Raw genomic sequence first — 18,976 nt, 5'->3', positions numbered from 1 at the left:
GAGGCTGAGGCAGGAGAATGGCGTGAACCCGGGAGGCGGAGCTTGCAGTGAGCCGAGATCTGGCCACTGCACTCCAGCCTGGGCGGCAGAGCGAGACTCCGTCTCAAAAAAAAAAAAAAAAAAAAAAATGCCTAGTAATTGTGAGGCTCCATCTCAGAAACTTTTCGTTTTTCCTTTTTTTCTTTTTTTTTTTTTGCTCTTGTTGCCCAGCCTGGAGTGCAGTGGCACGATCTTGGCTCTCTGCAACCTCCACCTCCCAGGTTCAAGCGATTCTCCTGCCTCAGCCTCCCGAGTAGGTGGGATTACAAGCACCCACCACCACACCCAGTTAATTTTTGTATTTTTAGTAGAGATGGGGTTTCACCATGTTGGCCAGGCTGATCTCAAACTCCTGACCTCAGGTGATCTGCCCACCTCGGCCTCCCAAAACGCTGGGATTACAGGTGTGAGCCACCACACCCAACCTGTTTTTTCTACAAAGGGTTATCTGTTATGTGAATTTAGGAAAGGTAATCCTAAGGCCTATTCACCTAAGAAAAACGAGGCAACCCCAGAGCATGACAGGCTTTCTTGGGCTGGGGGAACTCACATGCGAAAAAAACAGGTTCCCTCATAACCACACTAGAGGCTGCAACCACCTCGGCCCCAGCAAAGGGACACCTCTGCTGGCCAGCATTTCCAACTAAACCTCATCACGACACATCAGGCAGGGCAGAGACCCAAGTATTCACAGAGGGACAGTGACGACTTCTTTTGCACACTTGTGGATTCTCCGTGGCAACCTGTTCCCCAAAAGTGCTGCCTCGGTCAGCAAATCCCAGTGTCTCTCTGGCCAGGCAACAGTCTCTCGTGCTCTGGTCTGCCCACAGCCTCCATGCATGCAGCCCCTTGGGCCTCTTGCTATGGGGCCAGAAGCAGAGCTGTGTCCTTCAGGCTGTCAAGGACCTGGCTAGGGAATCCTCTGGGTGTCCAGGGAAGCAGGTTCAGAAAGCTCAGTTCAGCTGGGGCTGTGTTTTGATCTCTGATCCCAGTGCAGCAGGGACCAGCCCCCTCAACTCAGGGCAGACAGCAACAAACCAGTCACCTCGCCCGAGGCCTCCTGCTGCCTGCCTGCCTGGTGACCAGGACTCCTGAAGGCTGCAGCAGCAGCAGAGTTAAAACTGTAAAACCGGGAAGACTGGTTATGTGGCTCAGCTTCCTGGCCTGAAGAGGCTCCAGCCTCCATTTTCTTTCTTTCAGCTTATGGAATTGTGCAAGAAAGCACAGAGGGTGGAGGGAGCGAGGGGACCAGTTATGCCACAGCCTCCTGCACCACCAGAGCACAGTCCCAGGCCAGCAAGGAGGAGCTCTGAGGCGGAAAAGGCTGCCCCAGGAATGAGCTGGCCATCTCAGATTGCTCTAGCACATTCAAGCCAGCGGGAGTCCCCAGAGGATGTTTCATCCAGCCCCCATAATTTTAAAGTGGGAAACAGGTCCAGAGAAGGAAAGTGGGAACTGAGGCCACACAGCTAACTAATGGCAGGGTGAGTTTCCAGCCCAGGGATCCTCAGCTGCCTGCCCAGCACTCTTGCTACCCAGACTGCCCCCCATCCCACCCCCGTGCTACCAAGGGCCCGTGCGGGAGGAGGCAGCAGCCACTGGGTAACCTGATGGATTGGGAGACGCAGCCTGGCCTGACACATTGGGGGTCTGGGCAGGTCCCTACTTCGCTCCTGGGTGCCTCCTGCCATCCCCCCAGCATCCTGCTAGACCTGAAACCATAGCCCAGCCCATGCTTGTCAGTCAAGTGCTTCCCAAGGATGAACTTTGCACACAGCACCCAGGCCACTCTTGGGTACCAGGCCACTCTCTGATGAAGAGATCTAACTAATTTATGAATGGATTGATTCAAGTTCTTTTTATCCTGGGTAACTTCATGTCTTAAGCCAAAGAAGGGAGTCATGATGAGTGTCAGAGATGAAACAGAGGTTCTGGGGCGCAGGGGAGGGGAGGCACCTGGGAGGCCCTGTTCCTCAGGTGATCTTCTGATTGGTGTAGACTTTTGACCCCAGGCAGGCATTTACATGTCCAATAGCCACCATCAGAGGTCAGTTCCCAGAGGCAGGAGGCCTGTCACTTGTCACCGGTCACCAGGCCCAAGCTAGACAAGAAAAGGTTTTCTATTCCACTAGAGTGGATCTTGCTGGAAGACCATGTGTCTGGGATCCAGAAAGGTGGGGAGAGGTAGAGGTCTCAGATCCTGGGGACGGATGGAGCTGGCCCCGGGGGTAAGAATGCAAGGCCAGGAGTGAGCAGGCATTCAGGACTCCTGTCGAGGAGAGGGTGGTCAGGACAGGAGGAGGGGCTGCCTCATGGACAATGAGGTCCATCATCCTAGCAGAGGCTGTTGTACCAGCTGCTGGTGAGGGTATGGCAGTGGTGTTACCAGGACCCTGCTATGTCAGCGTTCAACTAAATGTCCCAGCAGGCCAACCACCCCTGCAGTAGTCCAGGGGCTCTGTCCGGTGTGTGCCAGAATACTGGGGGAGGGAGGACCCTGAGAAGCGTGGCAGCACAGCACAGATCCGCCATGTGGCCATTAGGCCATGCCTTCTGACCCAGGGCACGTGCAGAGGTCCACAGACTCTAGGACCAGCTAGTTAGAGTTCCTAGGGGGCCGCACAGCCCAGAGTCTGTGTGTTTTGTGCATCTGGAACTAAGGTGTTGTGCCCAAAGTGTTGGAGGTGGGCCTCAGGCAACAAATACCCTGCTTTCTCACACCCTTTCCTTCCTTGGAGCTTGGGCCTGGGCCCTCACCTAGTCAGGCACAGGCCTCCGCTCCCCCACACTCACCTGTCCTTCCTGAAAGTCAGCCACTGGGCTCCACGCAGGAGTGTCACAGTCACACCCAATCTCAGACCTGGGGCAGTCGCTGGAAGCTCAGAAGGGAGAAGACAAGACAATGAAAGTTTCCCATTCAAGGAGGCATCCAGCTATTAGTTCTGCCAGCAAACATGCCAGCCAGAGAGCTAAACTGCCAGCAACAGATGTTTGGATGAAACTTTGGAGGCCATTAAGAGCAGGCGCTGCAAAGCAATTGTAGCGAGAAGATATTAAATGAATCCATCATGTCTCTAAAATGAGTGTCCTTACCACAGACCTGACTCTTGCTGTTCCCCAGCCCTTCCCAGGGTAGCCCGGGATGCACCTGGGATGGGCGCCGCAGCCTGCAATGGTCCCTGCATCTGAGGGGCTCCTCCCGGGTCACCAGGCCCCTTTGGGACTGTCAAGCAAGTTTAGCCCCCAGTGTCAGCTTGAGTTTGGGGAGGACGGTTTTATATATTCCCGTTGGCACAGGAAGCCTAGTACACTTGCAGAACCCGAGGGAAAGGCAGGCAGAGAGAGAGAGGCTTGAGGTTCTGCTGAGGCCCAGGGTATCAGCAGGACACGTCTGTCCAGCAGCCAGGCAGGGACCCATGGGCTTTTCCAAAACACCTAACCAGGCCCCAGACAGTGCTACTCCCTGGCGCTGGGCTCTCTTTCCGGAATCTGGGGTGAACAGACCTGTTGGGTTGATTTAGTAGCAAGTGGTAGCCTTGTTTTCTGGACGAATCCTGGGATTCTACTCCGTGGCACATCAAACCAAGCTCCAGTGTGCACGCCGGGGGCGGGGAGGGGAGCTTTCTCCTTGGTCCCTTCCGCAACTGTGAGGGCTGAGGGTTAAGAACCTCTCAACCCATTTGGGGGTGCTGCTCCTCCATACTCCTGTATCCCAATGCTCTAGACCTCATTATTCCACCACTCTCCCAAGGGAGGGAGGTACTCTTTCCATTACACGCATCAGGAGACTGAGGCCAGAGACATGCCATGAGTCTCGAGAGGCAAGAGGGCTCCCACCCGCAGGACTCCACGGCTCTGCAGCCAGACTCCATCAACTTCCCTCCTGCCTGGGGGCCCCGAGGGCCTGGCAGTGTCAGCTTCCTAGGCTCACACTTCCAGATGCGCGGAGGTTCGGAGGTTTGCACCTCCCTCTTGGTCCCATCAGCAGAGAGAGATGGGTGGTCCCATCGGGGTGAGGAGCAGGAAGAAGCAGGTGCTGGGCAGCCTGGAGGAGAGTGGGAGGAAGGGATTTTCCCCCAAGAGTGCCTCTCTCCCAGGCCTCGGGCTCCAGGGTGAGTGGGCGGGGACCCCTCTGGGAGCCCCGGCTCCTCAGGGCTCCTCCTGCCAAGCATCCAGCACACGTGCCCCCACCTCCCTGGCAGGTCCTGCCTGAGGGCCTGAGGCGGCTGGGGCGCTGGGTCTGTGAAGGGCAGACGTGGGATGCAGGAACTTCAGGCAGGGTGCTGGCTTGTGGCCAGGAAAGCCTAGCACCTGATTCCTAGCAGGGAACTCAGTGACAGAGTGGGGGAACCTGAGGACCCCTCTGCCCCTCACACCCAGTGCCATGTGGGGGTCCTCATATGTTACTCAGAAATAGGGAGGGAGAGTCCCCCTACCCCCACCCCCAGCCCTCTTGTGTCTCATGTGACAGCCTTCCTGGGCAGTGATTTTTTTTAAATACAAATGCCTTGTATTCAGGTCTGAGTTGGTCTCTCCCCACTGCCTGTTCACACATTCCACGGCGCCAGCAGCCTCTAAGCAGCAGAATTGAGAGAACCAGCTTTGGGGTCAGATACACTTCCACTCAAATTGCAGTTCCTCCACTCAGTAACTGGCTTACTTAGTCTTTCTGGGCTGGATAACAAAATACTGTGGGCTGGTGGTTTATAAACAACAGAAATTTATTTCTCACAGTTCTGGAAGCTGAGAAGCCCAAGAGCAAGGTGCTGGCAGATCCGGTGTCTGGTGAGGGCCTGCTTCCAGGTTCAGAGGTGGCTGTCTTTTTGCTATAATCTCACATGATGGAAAGGGCCAGGGATCTCTCTGGGGGCCTCTTTCATAAAGGCATGAATCCCGTTCATGAGGGCTCTGCTTTTGTGACTTAATCACCTGCCCCCACCTCCTAATACCCTCGTATTGGTGATTAGGTTTCAACAAATGAATCTTTGGGGGGACATAGGTTTCAACAGATGAATCTTGGGGGGACACAAACATTCAGTCTATAGCAGTAATTAGGAGATCTTCAGCTGTTCTTTAACCACTCCGAGCCTCAGTTTCCTCATTCGTCAAATGTGAATAATAATTGTACAGGACTTCCATCCCAGGGTTGCTGTGAAGACTAAGGGAGGTAGCACAGGTACATAGCTTTGTACCGGGCCTGGTCCATGGGAAGCATGCCATCATTGGCAGCCATTATTATTTCTATCATTAGGGGAGGGCGGAGTCGCCCAGAGGAAGGAGGCTGGAAGGAGTAAAAGAGCTTGTTAGTCGCCTTCCTCATCCCCAGGAAGCTTTTCAAGTCATGGAGCAGAAAGATGCAGGGAAGGGATAATGTGTTTGTCTTTCTAAACCACAAGCTGATCCCTATCTTTCCTCTTTGGCCCTAGCCCGAGTGCTCAGCCCTGGCTGTTGGCGCTCAGATGTTACAACAGGCCCCGACAGCCACAGGCTGAGGGAGAACCAGGAAGTACCTGCCCCACCCGACGTGCCCGCCTTGCTGCCCTCCCAGACCATACTGGCCTGCCAATACCTCTGAGATGGCACCACTCCAAGAGCCATGTCCCGTGGTGAAATGCCTGTTTTGGGTGTCTCTTCCAGAGCTCCTACCCAATTTGTAGAATGGGAGTGCCTGGACAATTCCTTCAACCAGAAGGTCTGTGCCAGCAGCCAAGGCTCCTCAAAGGAGGATGTGCCTGGAGCCCCCTGTGCTCAGCATGGCAACCTGGGAACAAGGCAGAGGGTGGCACGTGGACGCTGCAGGAGACACTGTCCCCAGACTGCTCCTGATGCTTCCTGTGCTGTTGTTCTGCCCTTTCCTCCTGGGCAGGGCTGAGCTGGGCATGGATCAGAGAAGAATAGAGAAGGGGAAGAGTCACACACAGGAATTAATCACTCAGGACCTACCCTGAACGGACAATTCAGTGTGGATCCCCAGCTGTCTCAATGTGTGGGGAGGCGGGTGGCAATCGGCGGGGGGGCGTGCAACCCAGTGCAGCTGAACTTCACGTAGATGAGACTGGAAGTGCAAAAAACTGGTGTTGTGATGGACCTGAGGGATTCCCTAGTGTAGTCTTGTATCCAGTTCTCTGGCCTACCTGACTGACAGTTATTCTTGAATACCTCCAGTGATGGGGGACTCATTACCTCCTTGGTCAGTCTAACTTGACCCTCTGCCTCTCTCAAGGCCCCAAACCCACTGTAGCTCCCAAGGGGTAGGAGGAACCCAGGGTTTCCTAGAGTTACTCTCTATAGGGTGAGGATGGGACTTGGCTAGTAGCCATTCTAGGGCACCTAAGCCTGGATTCAAACCAAATTAAATACCAGCTCATTTCTGGTAATATTCTAACATTCATACTTCATTGTAGTTCTGTTCAAAAGTACTGCTTGGAGCTGTGATTTGGGTATATAAGGCATTTGCAGTAAAAGAAAATAATTCGGCCGGGTGCAGTGGCTCAAGCCTGTAATCCCAGCACTTTGGGAGGCCGAGACCGGCGGATCACGAGGTCAGGAGGTCAGGAGGTCAGGAGATTGAGACCATCCTGGCTAACACAGTGAAACCCCGTCTCTACTAAAAAAACGCAAAAATCTAGCCGGGCGAGGTGGCGGGCGCCTGTAGTCCCAGCTACTCAGGAAGCTAAGGCAGGAGAATGGTGTAAACCCGGGAGGCGGAGCTTGCAGTGAGCTGAGATCGGCCACTGCACTCCAGCCTGGGTGACAGAGCGAGACTCCGTCTCAAAAAAAAAAAAAAAAAAAAGAAAATAATTTGCATGTGCATTCATGAATCAGTAAAAATAATTTAGGGTGTCAATTCTGGGTTAGACAATATAATGCATTTCATTCTAGCTTTGGTTCATGGTTCCTTTCAAATCCTCAGCAACCAATCTCTCCCACCTCCACGCAGCACATTCTGCTTCTGCAGCCAGCATTCGGCCAGTGCACCCATGTCCTTGGTAACTCATCTGTGGGGGGAGCCATTCTTGTATCATCTGGTCCCCCTCCCACTGCCCCCTCATCCGAGGCCTAGCAGTCAGCTTCCTGGGTGACCACAGGAGGCCAGAGTTTGTCTAAGCGGGTCAGGCCTACAGTATTGTCCAGTCAGAGGAAAGAGAAAGAATCCGCGTGGGAAAGACACAAAGAGGAGGAGGAGAAGACGACGGAGTAAGGGGAGGAGAACAGAAACTAAATATAAATATAGTGTTGGGGATGTTGGGGATGGCAGCGAGGACCTATGGTTAGCTGGCTGGCTCCCACACCACTGTCTGCTCCCACACCACTGTCCCACGGCATACAGGGCCAGCATCTGCACCTGGCACCATGCTTTTCCAAGGAAAGCAGAGGGCATTGGGCTTGTGGTGCAGCCACACAGAGTACAGACCTGTTTGGGGCTGGCAGGTTCCCACGGGTTGCCTGAGCTCTATTTGGTGGGTACCTTAGAGTAAACTGTGTGTAACCAATACAGCCTGTAATGCAAAAGATTGAGCCATGAGTAGCATTGATACGTCTAAAGAATCAGTGAACAAAAATAAGTGACCATAGTGACCTCAGTTAATCATTGAAATCTGAGGTGCCCAACAATGATTTTTTAAATCCCTGCAACTGTCCTTGGTCCCCGCTCTGTGACACTGGCAGTCACCCAGCCACCACTTGAGGGCAGACATTTAGAGGCCACATGTACTGCGTTTCCAAGCCAGAACCTCCTCAGCACTCAGCACTCAGCACACATCTTCTCTCTGGGGGCCCAAGACAAGGAGAGCAAAAGTCTTCTCACTTCTTTATTTGGGGAAGAGACAGGTGATCCCTGTCCCTTCCCCCAATATAGAAAACACCTGCTACCCCAAAAGAAACATGGCACGGGGGCAGCCAGGAGTGAGCCCCTTGGAATGGCCATTCTGATCTTAGGCAGGGGCTGCTGAGGACAAGCAGGGGATGCCGACTCTGGAACAAAATCACAGGCGGAGAGCTCCGGAACAGGCCCCAGCCGTCTGGAGTGCGGGTCTCCTGCCCTAGGACTCTCAGGCTAGAAAGCCCTCAGGACTCAAGACTGCGCAAGGTCTGACAAGGGAACTCGAATCCCTTAAATCCCACTTTCCTGCCTGCGCAAGGGGCTACCTCAGCACAGTCTTGGGGCCCTGTCCACATGGGACAGATCATCCAAGGTGACAGGTTTTCGGACTTCCGCGTGGGCTCTCCAGGATGTGTGGGTGGGCACACGCGGCCCCGCGACAAAGGAGAGTCGGCCCGCGGCTCTGGAGCGTGCATCTGCGATGCCAGTGAGCCAGGTGATTACACACAGCCAGCACCCAGCTGGTTCTCCGGGTCGGGTCTCCGCGAGGCGGCCACCGGGCCGTGGAGCCGCAGGCAGGTCCCCGCGGCAGTGGCCCCCCAGGGCCCGGAGGCGAAGGGCAGGCAGGAGCTGGGGTCAAGCAGGTGGAGAGAGAGTTAGGCAGCGGGGCGCCCCTCGGGCAGAGGGGCTCCTGGCCAAGGCCCCAGCGACCCTCGGTAACTTCTCCCGCGCTCTGGGTTCGCCGCCGCGTCCTACCTGAGGCCACACCCTGAAATCAAAACCGCGGCCAGGTGAAGCCGGCGCTGCACCAACGTGTAAGCGCGGCCCCTCCTCGGCGTTCCCGCGCCGAGGTCCCTCCCGCGGAGGGCGGGCCCGGCTCCCACGGCCTCTTCGAGCGTTCCTGGGCTTCCCGCTCCGCAGGTGGGTGCCCCGGCTGCCCTGGAGGGTCGCGGCGAGAGGACAGGCCTCCCAACACGCGCGGCCCCCTTCCTGGGTGCCCATGCCCCGAAGTTCGGGACCAGCCGGCGCCAGGCGAGGGGCCTTGGGCGTAAGCATCTGGAGCTCCGCGCCCCTGGAGCGGGACCTCCCTCCGCGGGCGCCCGCCCGGCGCGGGGCATTCGCGTCCCCGAGAGGGCGCAGCAGTGGGGCCTGCGACCCGGGTGGCCGCGCCGGGTCGGAGTGCGGCGGGAGAGGGGCCGCCCCGGAAGCGGTGCTGCGCCCAACGTCCCCTTCTCCCCGTGAGCCCCGCAAGGAGGCTGCCGCCTCTTGCACCTGAGCCAGGAGTTCAGTCGGGAGGCGGGCGCGGGGCGGTTCCCAACGCCTGGACGCCAGCCAGTCGCAACACCCGCGGGAACACTTGCTACATTGGCCATAATGCATTTCTGATCTGTATCCGCGCAGGCCTGCGGAGGACTGGCCCAGGAAGGTCCCAGGTCTTCCCTTGCCTCAGCGCCTAAGAGAGCGGTCCAGAGCGGGTGAGGAGTCTCGAGGAACAGGCGGAAGGCGCCGGAAGGTGAGTGAGCGAGCGGCCCCCGGCCCTAGAGCCTTCTGCACCCATTTTGAAGAGCAGGCAGGGAGGGACGGTGGGAAGGCAGGTGGCCCTCCTGGGCTGGCTCCTTCCTCTTACTGCTAGGCAGCGGAGGTGGTCCCTTCCAAGTGCCGTCTCTCGATCCTTAGTGGGTGCATGTTAAGTCACTTCCACCACTTTGCCCCATGGCCCAACGGTAGACTGGTAGACGTCAAGGCCTCAAATGGCCCGCCCTGCCCCCGGGCCCATCTTCAGGTCTGATTGTCATCAGGTCTGATGCCAGTCCTGGGTGAGGGTGTCACCGCGGCAGAGTGCAGGGAATTCATGCTGGGGAAGAGGTTCCCAAACAGGAAGGGTGGTGGCAGGCCCAGTGGCTGTGCAGGGCAGGGTGGGAGGCAGCCGCGGGAGACTCCTGCAGGAGTCACAGGTGAAGCTGCGGCTCCACACATCCCAGCCCACTGCTCATTCCCCAGGTCTCCAGACCTGCTCAGGCGGCATCCGATCTGGAGTGCAGGCGCTGCTAGGAGCACTGGAGGCTAAGCCATGAAGAGCTCCCAGGGTTGCATTTTCTGTATCTTGCCCCATTCTGGTGTTTTTGTTTTTGTTTTTGTTTGGGGGGAGCGGGGGCTTTTCTGACTCGTTTTTCTGGGTGAAGGGGGCAGAGGGGCTCAGGTCTGTATCCATGCTCATTTTTCGTGGCTGGTGTGGCATAGGTTGCCACACTGGGTAAAAAAACGCCTGATTCCATGCAAGGTTAAGAGTCAGCCTGCAATGCCATGAATTCTACATGGTATATAGGACAGTAGCCAAAGACACATTTGGAACCACAGGGAGTGGGGTTTGAATCCATCCAGACTTTGCCTTTGACTCGATAGACAAGTTGCTTCACTTCTCTACGAACTTATAAATGGCCTCATCTGTAAAATGGGAATGCGAATGCCTTCCTCATAAGGCGGTTGTGGGGAGTAACTGCCTCATCAGCCTCCGGCTGCTATGTTGGGAAGGGCTAAATCACTCCGAGTTCTCCCATCCTGGAGAGCTTTGAGGGCAGTCTGGCTGTTCGGCAAGCTATTGTCAGAGGGTATTAGAGCAAAGCAATAGGAATAAAGTAAAGGTGGGGTCCTTGGAGGGCGAGTAGTGAGAGACCCTAATTCAGGGTCTCTGGACCTTGTGGTGACCGAGGAAAGGGGCCATTTCTGGAAGAGGATCTGGCTTGGGCATCAGAAACAGCAGCATCCCCTGCATGTCACACATGTTCATGTGTTCCTGGGTGACCCTGGAACCTCAACTGTTGCCTGTCACAAAGGGAGCCTCTGGCTTGAGCTTCCAGTACCATCTCTGCTCTGCATACCTGTGTGATCCAGGGCAGGTCATTTGACTTCTCTGGGCACTGGGCATTGTGGATGAGCCTGGAGTTTGGAGTCGGAGAGATCTGACTTTGAATCCCAGCTCCACACTTAATGTCTTGAACAGTTACTTCTCTGTGAGGCTCAGTTTCTTCATCTGTAAAACAGAGCTTGCAGTAGCTACAATTAGCCATTAAATGCACTAATAAAAAGCACCTAGCACAGTCTCTCCTCGTGGGCACTTTATAAGCATACCTTTCTTTTCTTACCTCCTCCTCCTGTCTCTAGCTCCCTGCTTTCTTTAAAATGGGCCCAGCAGGTTCAGCCCAACTCACAGTGGTGTTGTGAGTATAAGGAGGTGAAGTAGAGGTCTGGAAAGTTAAGGGCTATAGGAAAAAAAGGCAATCTTGTGATTAGGGATGCCAGAAGTTCCTTCTACCTAGGCATTGAGGACCCTATGCTGAGGACTCAGACCTTTGTGTGCAGAGGCTGTTGAGAATCTGGGGTAGTGAGAAGGTTCCTGGCTTGCAGCCCTCCCAGGAAGCCATTCTTCAGGTCTTGCCTTAGAAATAACCGCACGCCCAGGAAAGCCCAGTGCTGTGCAGCAGGAGGGGATAGGCAAGGGTTGGGATTCGAGGTACAGTAAACAGAGGTCAGAGGGCTGGTGTGGCCTGAGCTGCTGCTGGACCGCAGCACTGTCTGTGCAGGCTGAAGCTGGGCCCAGGAGGAGGGCCTGAGTCAATATTGACCTTCCTTGGCTGGCCGGCCTGCTCTTCAGCCGCTCATTCAGCTGGAGTGTTGACACAAGCGGCTGAACGAGCTGTATTATTGTATTCTTTTAAACAGCAGCCCATTCTCTCTCCTCTGGGGATTCACTGGGGCCAGTGGTATGGGAATGGTGACAAAGGCAGGCAGCCCAAACATTTGGACAGGTTACATGTCATGCTCTCTGCCCTGGCCCATGCTGCATCTCTCTGGGTCCCTCAAGTGGGACAGCAGAGCTTCAGGGTCCTGCTCATCCTCCCAGGGCCTCTCCGCACTTCAGCATAGTGACCCTGGGCAGGTTGCCTGAAGCTTGTGGGCATCCACATGAGGGCCCTGCGTCTAGCACCCTCCTCCCCTGCAGGTGACAGCTGAGCAGAAAAGCAGATGAAATGTCCTTCCTCCGTGTATTTTGGGGGCCAGGATAGGGTGCTGGGGTGCCGCCTCTCCTGACTCTCGAGTCACGTGAAGAGGAGCAGATGGCAGACTCGGACCCCAGTGGAGGCTGAGGTGAGACAGAGTTCAGCTCCACATAAGGATCAGCGAGGGGACAGGGGGCACAGAAGGCAGGGGCTGCAGGGGGAACTTTTCATCGCTGAATGAGTTCTAGCAGAGGGCGGGCAGCCTCCTGTTGGGAATACCAGAGGGGCTGAAATTTGGGCCAAGGGGAAGGTCAGACCCCGTCAGGAGCCCCACAGATCTTGCATTACCATCTCTCTGGCTGCAGAAGGTTGGCCTAGAGCACCATCTGTTTGGAAGACGCAAACAACCGCACAGGCGTGAGGATTTCCTCTCGTTTACCATGGTCCCCAGAGCCTGGAGTAGAGTAGGTCCATAACAGATACTGTTTGAATAAAGGAATAGTATGATTTCCCAGCTGGGCACGGTGGTGTGTTCCTCTAGTCCTAACTACTCAAGCAACTGAGGTGGGAGGGCGGGTTGAGGCCAGCAGTTCGAGGCTGCAGTAAGCTCTGATCGCGCTACTGCATTTCAGCCTGGGCGACTGAGCGAGACTCTGTCTCTAAAAAAAAAAAATTTTTTTTTTTAAACAAACTTCTGAAAGTAAAGTTTGAGAAAAATCCTTCTGGCCAATGAGAATAGTCCAGTGAAAGACTGTCTCCTGTTCACAGTAATTCTCAGCCAAGGGGTTGGGTGAGGCCTGTCACCTGTCAGAATGTGTGTGGGACGACAGTTCCCAAAGGGGGTTACGAAGAGGTCAAGAAACCCTGCTGCAGGTCTCAGGGCGTCAGGGCCCAGCCCTGGAGGTGACAGGGTCCTCTGGAGGCCACTCAGACAAGATGGGGATGGTATTCGGGTACTTGCCTAAGTTTTGTAGCACTCAGGGGGCTCACCTCTGTCTTGGGGCTGTGATTCTAGGATAGGCCCTTCCCCAGAGTGTCTCGGGTGGGCCTGAGGATAAAAGAGGGCGGTGGTAGGAGCAGATGGCCACTGCAGCCAAGTTCACATCCGGTTCTGGGTCAGATTCGTGGCGGCCCCTTCTTTGCCTCTCGGCTTGAACAAGTCACTCCGTCTCTCCTTCTCTGCATCATGGAGACAGTACTAGTGCTAGCTCACAGGCTTGTGGCGAGGAGATCACATGTGTGAAATGCTCAGCCCAGAGCCTGCTGCTTACAACTTACGCTAGGCCTTTCCTCAGTGACGACCATGAGAAATACCCAAAGTTCCTCCGTGAGCAGGAACAGATGCTCCCCCTCACTGTGCCTGGAGAAGCTGGCAGAGGTGAATTAATCCATCCCTTGTCACCTACAAAAATGCCGAGGGCTACAGAAGGCAAGTAGGCCAAGGTCACAGGCTGGAACTTAGGAACACCAAGCCCAAGGTCCACGCTGAACCGGCGCTCGGCCTTGTGGCTCAGGACTTGAGCCCTGATAAGCCTTGAGCCCTCGCTGTGAGAAAGCCGGGGCATGACACCCCCGTCTCACTCCCCGGCACCTTCAGCAACCCAGGAGCTGGCCCACTAGGCAGCAGCCTTCTCTCTTCCCAGTCACCCGGAAATGGCAGGGAATTCCACCAGCTTCACTTCTAACAGCTTCCCGGCAATCCCAGCACTTACACAGCCAACCCAATGCTGACCCCTCCAGGTGGCTGCAAACCCCTTTAGATTCACTTTTTGGAAGCCAGCTTCCCAGCCTCAGCACGTTCTCGGGAATCCCTTCAGTGGGCTGTGTCCCTTCCTTGAAAGGGACTCAATATGTGCAAACAGCCCAAACTTACCCTAGGCCAGGTCTGGAGGGCCAGGTGGGTGACCACGTGGGATACCACCACTTCTGGTGAAAAGTGGGGTGACGGGTTAGGAGGACAGCTGAGGTGGGCTCACAACGGCCCCAAAGGCAGTTCCCAAAGAGGAGTTCTGGAAATACCAGAGCATGTTTGAAACAGGCAGGCACATTCCCAAGGGGTCTGCCTCGCACAGCGACGCTCATTTGAATGCCCACGCTCTGGCTTGAGGTTTAAAGGCAGACTCATCCTCTGTAGTGCCACCCTGCATTTGTGGGGCCCTGATGGCTCTGGTGGCCCTGGCATCCCAGGGCCCGGCACAGGGATGTCTCCTCTCCAGGGAGGAGACGTTGTTGGGGAGGGTTGCCCCCCCACGGTGCAGCTGCTTTTCTCAGCTGTGGACACTAGACCAGCCAGGCCTCAGTGCCGTGCTCTGGGAATCCCCTTGTCTCTTGGGAACAGCAGTGTCTGCCACAAAACTTACCCCACTTCAAGCCAAGGCTGCAGGTTGCCTTGGGCTTGGTGTTCCTAAGTTCCGGCGTCAGGCTGAGCCCCTGCAGAGGGGTTGTGGGCGCACCCTGTGCTGGAGAGAACACACGCCTGCTGTCTCTGTAGCTTTTCCCAGATGCCAGCCCCTGACCATCACAGCCCCCACCATGACCTCTTGGAAACATTTTACTCACCCCTTGCTGGGTGGAAAAACACCTGGTTCCTTGTAAGGTAAGGGTCAGCCTGCAAGTTCGGACGGCCCCAGGCCCCGTGGCCTCTGACTCACAGGTCAGCCCAGGAAAGAACTTAGCAGGTTCCTTCCCTGGAGGGGCCAGCCCTGTCCTACATCTCCCACCATATCTCACCCGCTTCTGTTCATAAAGACCTCCAGGGAGGGAGAAGAACCACAGCCAACTCAGTCTGGGGTGAGCATGGTGGATGGAGCAGGGGCTCTGGAATCAGATCTGGGTTCAAACCTCAACTCGGTCATTTCCTGGTTCTGCGCCCTCAGGCAAGCTGTTGAACCTCTTTGAGCCACATCTGGATTTGTGGATAACAATTCCTCCTCTCAGGGTCGCTGTGAGGATTAAATGAGTTAACTCTCGGAAGGGGCTTGGCACATAATAGGTACTCAAGAAAAGTTCCTTCCCTTTCTGTGTCTGAGACTGCCGCTCCTCCAACACCACTGTCCCGCTCCTCAGCGACCCCAGGTGCACGGCTCCCTGAACTGTCCACCAGCTCTGCCCTCGGCTCCCTGAACTGTCCACCAGCTCTGCCCTCAGCTCCCTGAACTGTTCACCAGCTCTGCCCTCGGCTCCCTGAACTGTTCACCAGCTCTGCCCTCGGCTCCCTGAACTGTTCACCAGCTCTGCCCTCGGCTCCCTGAACTGTCCACCAGCTCTGCCCTCAGGTTTACTGGAAGTAGCAGCATTTCCTTCAGAAAGCCTGTGCCAGGAACTGTTGGCCCCACTGGCCAGGCTCCGGCTGGAGGAAGCCCCACAGCAGGGGGCTGTGGGGCTTCTTGAACTGGTTTGGGCTGGACCCTTCCCTCCCAGCCCTGGGCATCCCCCCGATGCAGTTACGAGTCAGCCAGCAGGAAGATGTCTGCAGACATCCAGAAGAGGGAAGTTCAAAGCAGTCCTCACACACGGCGGTGCATTTCCAGCCTGAGGTGGAGTCTTCAGTGTGGCCTGCCTCCCCTGTGTTAGGGCGAGGTGTCAGCCAGGAGGGGCTGGGGCTGGGGCTGGGCCCGAGCTGGCCGCCCCGCTCTGCTTGTTTCCACTTCAGGGTCTTAGGCTCACATCACTTCTTTCAAGCTAGGCAGGAGAAATGGCAGGGTCTGGCTGTCTGAGGGGAAGTCCTCCTCCTTCCTCCTCCTGGTGTCTTCTTGAAGGAAAGCTGCTCCTCTAGATGAACTGCGTGCCGATGGAGATGCTGGAGGGGTGACAGGTAACAGCTGACATGGCCTGTTTGACTTAACCTTGGGGCCTCATGGCTGGTGCAGCACCTGCCTCCGTCAGCCTGGCGGCCTTGGAGATATGGATGGGAAAAGGAGCCCTGGAAATGGCAGGTGGAGGCCCTGGCTGACCGGGTGGGTGTGCTCTGAGGATGTGGCCTGATGCTGAGGAGAGTCAGGGCATGTTTTGTCCTGGATGATTCACTCACGATGACCAGGGCAACACTGGTCCCATTCAGGTGGGCGAGCGTCTCTTAGGCACTCAGTCTCCATGGATCACTCTTCCCTGTATTTAAAATACTTTGTTTTCGGCCGGACGCAGTGGCTCACGCCTGTAATCCCAACAGTTTGGGAGGCTGAGGCGGGTGGATCACCTAAGGTCAGGAGTTGAAGACCAGTCTGGTCAACATGGTGAAACCTCATCTCTACTAAAAATACAAAAATTAGCCAGACGTGGTGGTGGGTGCCTATAGTCCCAGCTACTCAGGAGGCTGAGGCAAGATAATCACTTGAACCTGGAAGGCAGAGGTTGCAGTGAGCCAAGATTGCACCACTGTACTCCAGCCTGGGCAACAGAATACAATTCTGTCTCAAAAAAAAAAAAGTTTTTTTTTAAGAGAAGCAATCCGTCATCTTTAAGGAAAACTTAGAAAAAGAGTAGAAAGATATGATAGAAGGAAATCACCTGTAGCCCCACCAGGAAAATGGGACAACTAATATTTTGATGTATTTCCTTCAAATAGCCACTGTATTTACACTGCATTGACAAATTACCATAGGCAAAATCTTTAGAAATCCCCTACCCCTAATCTATATCATCAAGAATTCCACTTTGGGCAAAGAAAACCTTGATCGTTTAATTTGCGTCTGGGACGTATCAGTGTGGACAGGTTTAGGCCCCAGCAGGTTGTGGGCTCCAGGAGAGCCCACCAAACCAGGCCCCTCGGAATGACCACACTGGACCTGAGGGAAGGGACAGCCAGGCTACGGTTGCCCGCCATCACTCCCACCGGCTTTATTATTTTACCTTTCACACTGAGGTCTGTGATCTGTCTGCATAATTTCAGAGTATGATATGAGCTCATTCTTCCAGATTCATTTTTTTTCCCATGCAGATATCAAATTATTTCAACTACATTTATTAAAAAGATCATCCATCCCCCAGCATGTTGCAGGGTCACCTCTGTCATTAATCAAATGACCTCAAAAGAGTGGGTCTGTTTTTGGATTCTCCCTTCTGTTCCATTGGTCTATTTGTCAATCTTTTTGCCAATTCCATACTAAATTGATTATTGTAACTTTATAATAAATCTTAGTATCTATTTAGTATAATCCTCCAATTTTGTTTGTTAAGATTGTCTTGGCTATTCCTAGTTCTTTATGTTTCTGTATACATTTTAGAATCAGTTTATCAATTTCTACCAAAGGAAATATGCTGGGATTTTGTTTGAGATTTAAGTAAATCTGCAGGTTAACTTGGGAATAATTGACATTTTTACAGTATTGAATCTTCTAATCTATGAACATTCTTTAATATCTTTAATAATGTTTTGTGTTTTCCAATATAAGGACTTTGTATATCTTTTTGTTAGATTTATTCTAGATATTTTGTATTTTTAATGTAAAATGGTATCTTTTAAAAAAATTTTTTTTTCTTTTTCTTTTTTTGAGACAGAGTCTCACTCTGTCACCCAGGCTAGAGTGCAGTGGCATGATCTCAGCTCACTGCAAGCTCCGCCTCCCAGGTTCACGCCATTCTCCTGTCTCAGCCTCCCGAGTAGCTGGGACTACAGGCGCCCGCCACCAGGCCCGGCTAATGTTTTGTATTTTTAGTAGAGACGGGGTTTCACCGTGTTAGCCAGGATGGTCTCGATCTCCTGACCTAGTGATCTGCCCACCTCGGTCTCCCAAAGTTCTGGGATTACAGGCATGAGCCACTGCGCCTGGCCCTTTGTAAAAATTTTATGTTGTTACTGGTATGTAGAAATCCAGTTGATTTTTTAAAATATTGACCTTGAGGCCAGGCACGGTGGCTCACGCCTGTAATCCCAGCACTTTGGGAGGCTCAGGTGAGTGGATCACAAGGTCAAGAGATCAAGACCATCCTGGCCAACATGGTAAAACCCCATCTCTACTAAAAATACAGAAAGTAGAGCTGGGTGTGTTGATGCATGCCTGTAGTCCCAGCTACTCGAGAGGCTGAGGCAGGAGAATCTCTTGAACCCGGGAGGCGGAGTTCTCAGTGAGTCGAGATCACTGCACTCCAGCCTAGGCAACAGAGCAAGACTCCCTCTCAAAAAGATATATATATCTCTTTTTGACTTATATATATAGTCCTTGAATCAAGGACCTTTTAAATTCACTCCCTTAATCCCAGTTTTATGTAGATTCTTCCGCATTTCCTACTTACATAGTCATGTTGTCCCACGCAGTGTTGGCCTCACATTTCACATGAGTCCTGGCAGCCTCCCTTTAGGTGGTTCATTTTCCAGAGCCAAGTGATGGCCTCTGGTTTCTAAAGCTCTACTCCCTAGCCCCCAAAGCCTGAGCTCAGCTGATTGCTTCTGCCGACTCCTACCCTCACCATCACCACTCCTGGCCCTGGGACAGCCTCTGGGCTGTCCTTTCTTCTCCAGCCTCCCTGCCGCCTCTGAGAAGAACTTGTTCCGGAATGGCTCGCTATTAGAGTGGACTCAGGAGAGGCCCCCAGAGTCACTGAGACCATTTGCTAAAGATGCTCTCCCTGTGCATCCCCAGAGCAAAAGCTGAGTGCATGGGAGGGGCAGGGGAGTTGGGGAGAGGGGTGTTCTGGGGTGGGTGGTGGGGGGCGAATTCGCCAGCTCTTCTTCAGCTGCAGTCTGTGTCCCTGCACCTCCAGAAGACTTCACAGAGCTAGGGAGGAGGGCACAACAGGCAGCTCAACTAATCCAGGGATAGCAGGTCTGTCCAAGAGACTGGGGGAATAGACCTGCTGAATAAAGACTCTTCTGTAGCAAAAGGCAAAGGCTGTAATCCCAGCACTTTGGGAGGCCAAGGCAGGTGGATCATTTGAGGTCAGAAGTTCGAGACCAGCCTGGCCAACATGGTGAAATCCGTCTATACTAAAAATACAAAAATTAGCCGGGTATGGTGGTGGGTGCCTGTAATCTCAGTTATTCAGGAGGCTGAGGCAAGAGAATCACCTGAACCTGGGAGATGGAGGTTGCAGTGAGTCCAGATGATGCCACTACACTCCAGTCTGGGCGAGAGGGCGGCAAGACTCCTTCTCGGAAAAAAAAAAAAAAAAAAAAAAAGGC

At 54.3% G+C, this 18,976-nt stretch overlaps 2 protein-coding genes across 2 annotated transcripts in view; one reads left to right on the top strand and one right to left on the bottom strand.

Moving 5' to 3' along the window:
* The window catches only part of PAK6 (p21 protein (Cdc42/Rac)-activated kinase 6), a 38,193-nt gene that overhangs the window by 4,077 nt on the left and 15,140 nt on the right, over positions 1 to 18,976 (top strand). The window contains exon 2 of the mRNA XM_011989315.1: positions 9,263 to 9,374. The gene's annotated coding sequence lies outside the window, so the exon portion shown is untranslated. The remainder of the gene's footprint in view (positions 1 to 9,262; positions 9,375 to 18,976) is intronic.
* On the bottom strand, positions 8,226 to 9,479 carry LOC105546225 (chromosome unknown open reading frame, human C15orf56). Its single transcript, XM_011989349.1, is given in 4 exon segments — positions 8,226 to 8,458; positions 8,461 to 8,513; positions 8,515 to 8,630; positions 8,749 to 9,479. Coding segments are annotated over 4 exon segments (888 nt in total). The 5' UTR covers positions 9,235 to 9,479.

This window comes from Mandrillus leucophaeus, unplaced genomic scaffold (assembly GCF_000951045.1).
Source record: "Mandrillus leucophaeus isolate KB7577 unplaced genomic scaffold, Mleu.le_1.0 Scaffold35, whole genome shotgun sequence".
Taxonomy (NCBI): Eukaryota; Metazoa; Chordata; class Mammalia; order Primates; family Cercopithecidae; genus Mandrillus; species Mandrillus leucophaeus.
This window is presented reverse-complemented; position numbering and strand designations above follow the sequence as displayed.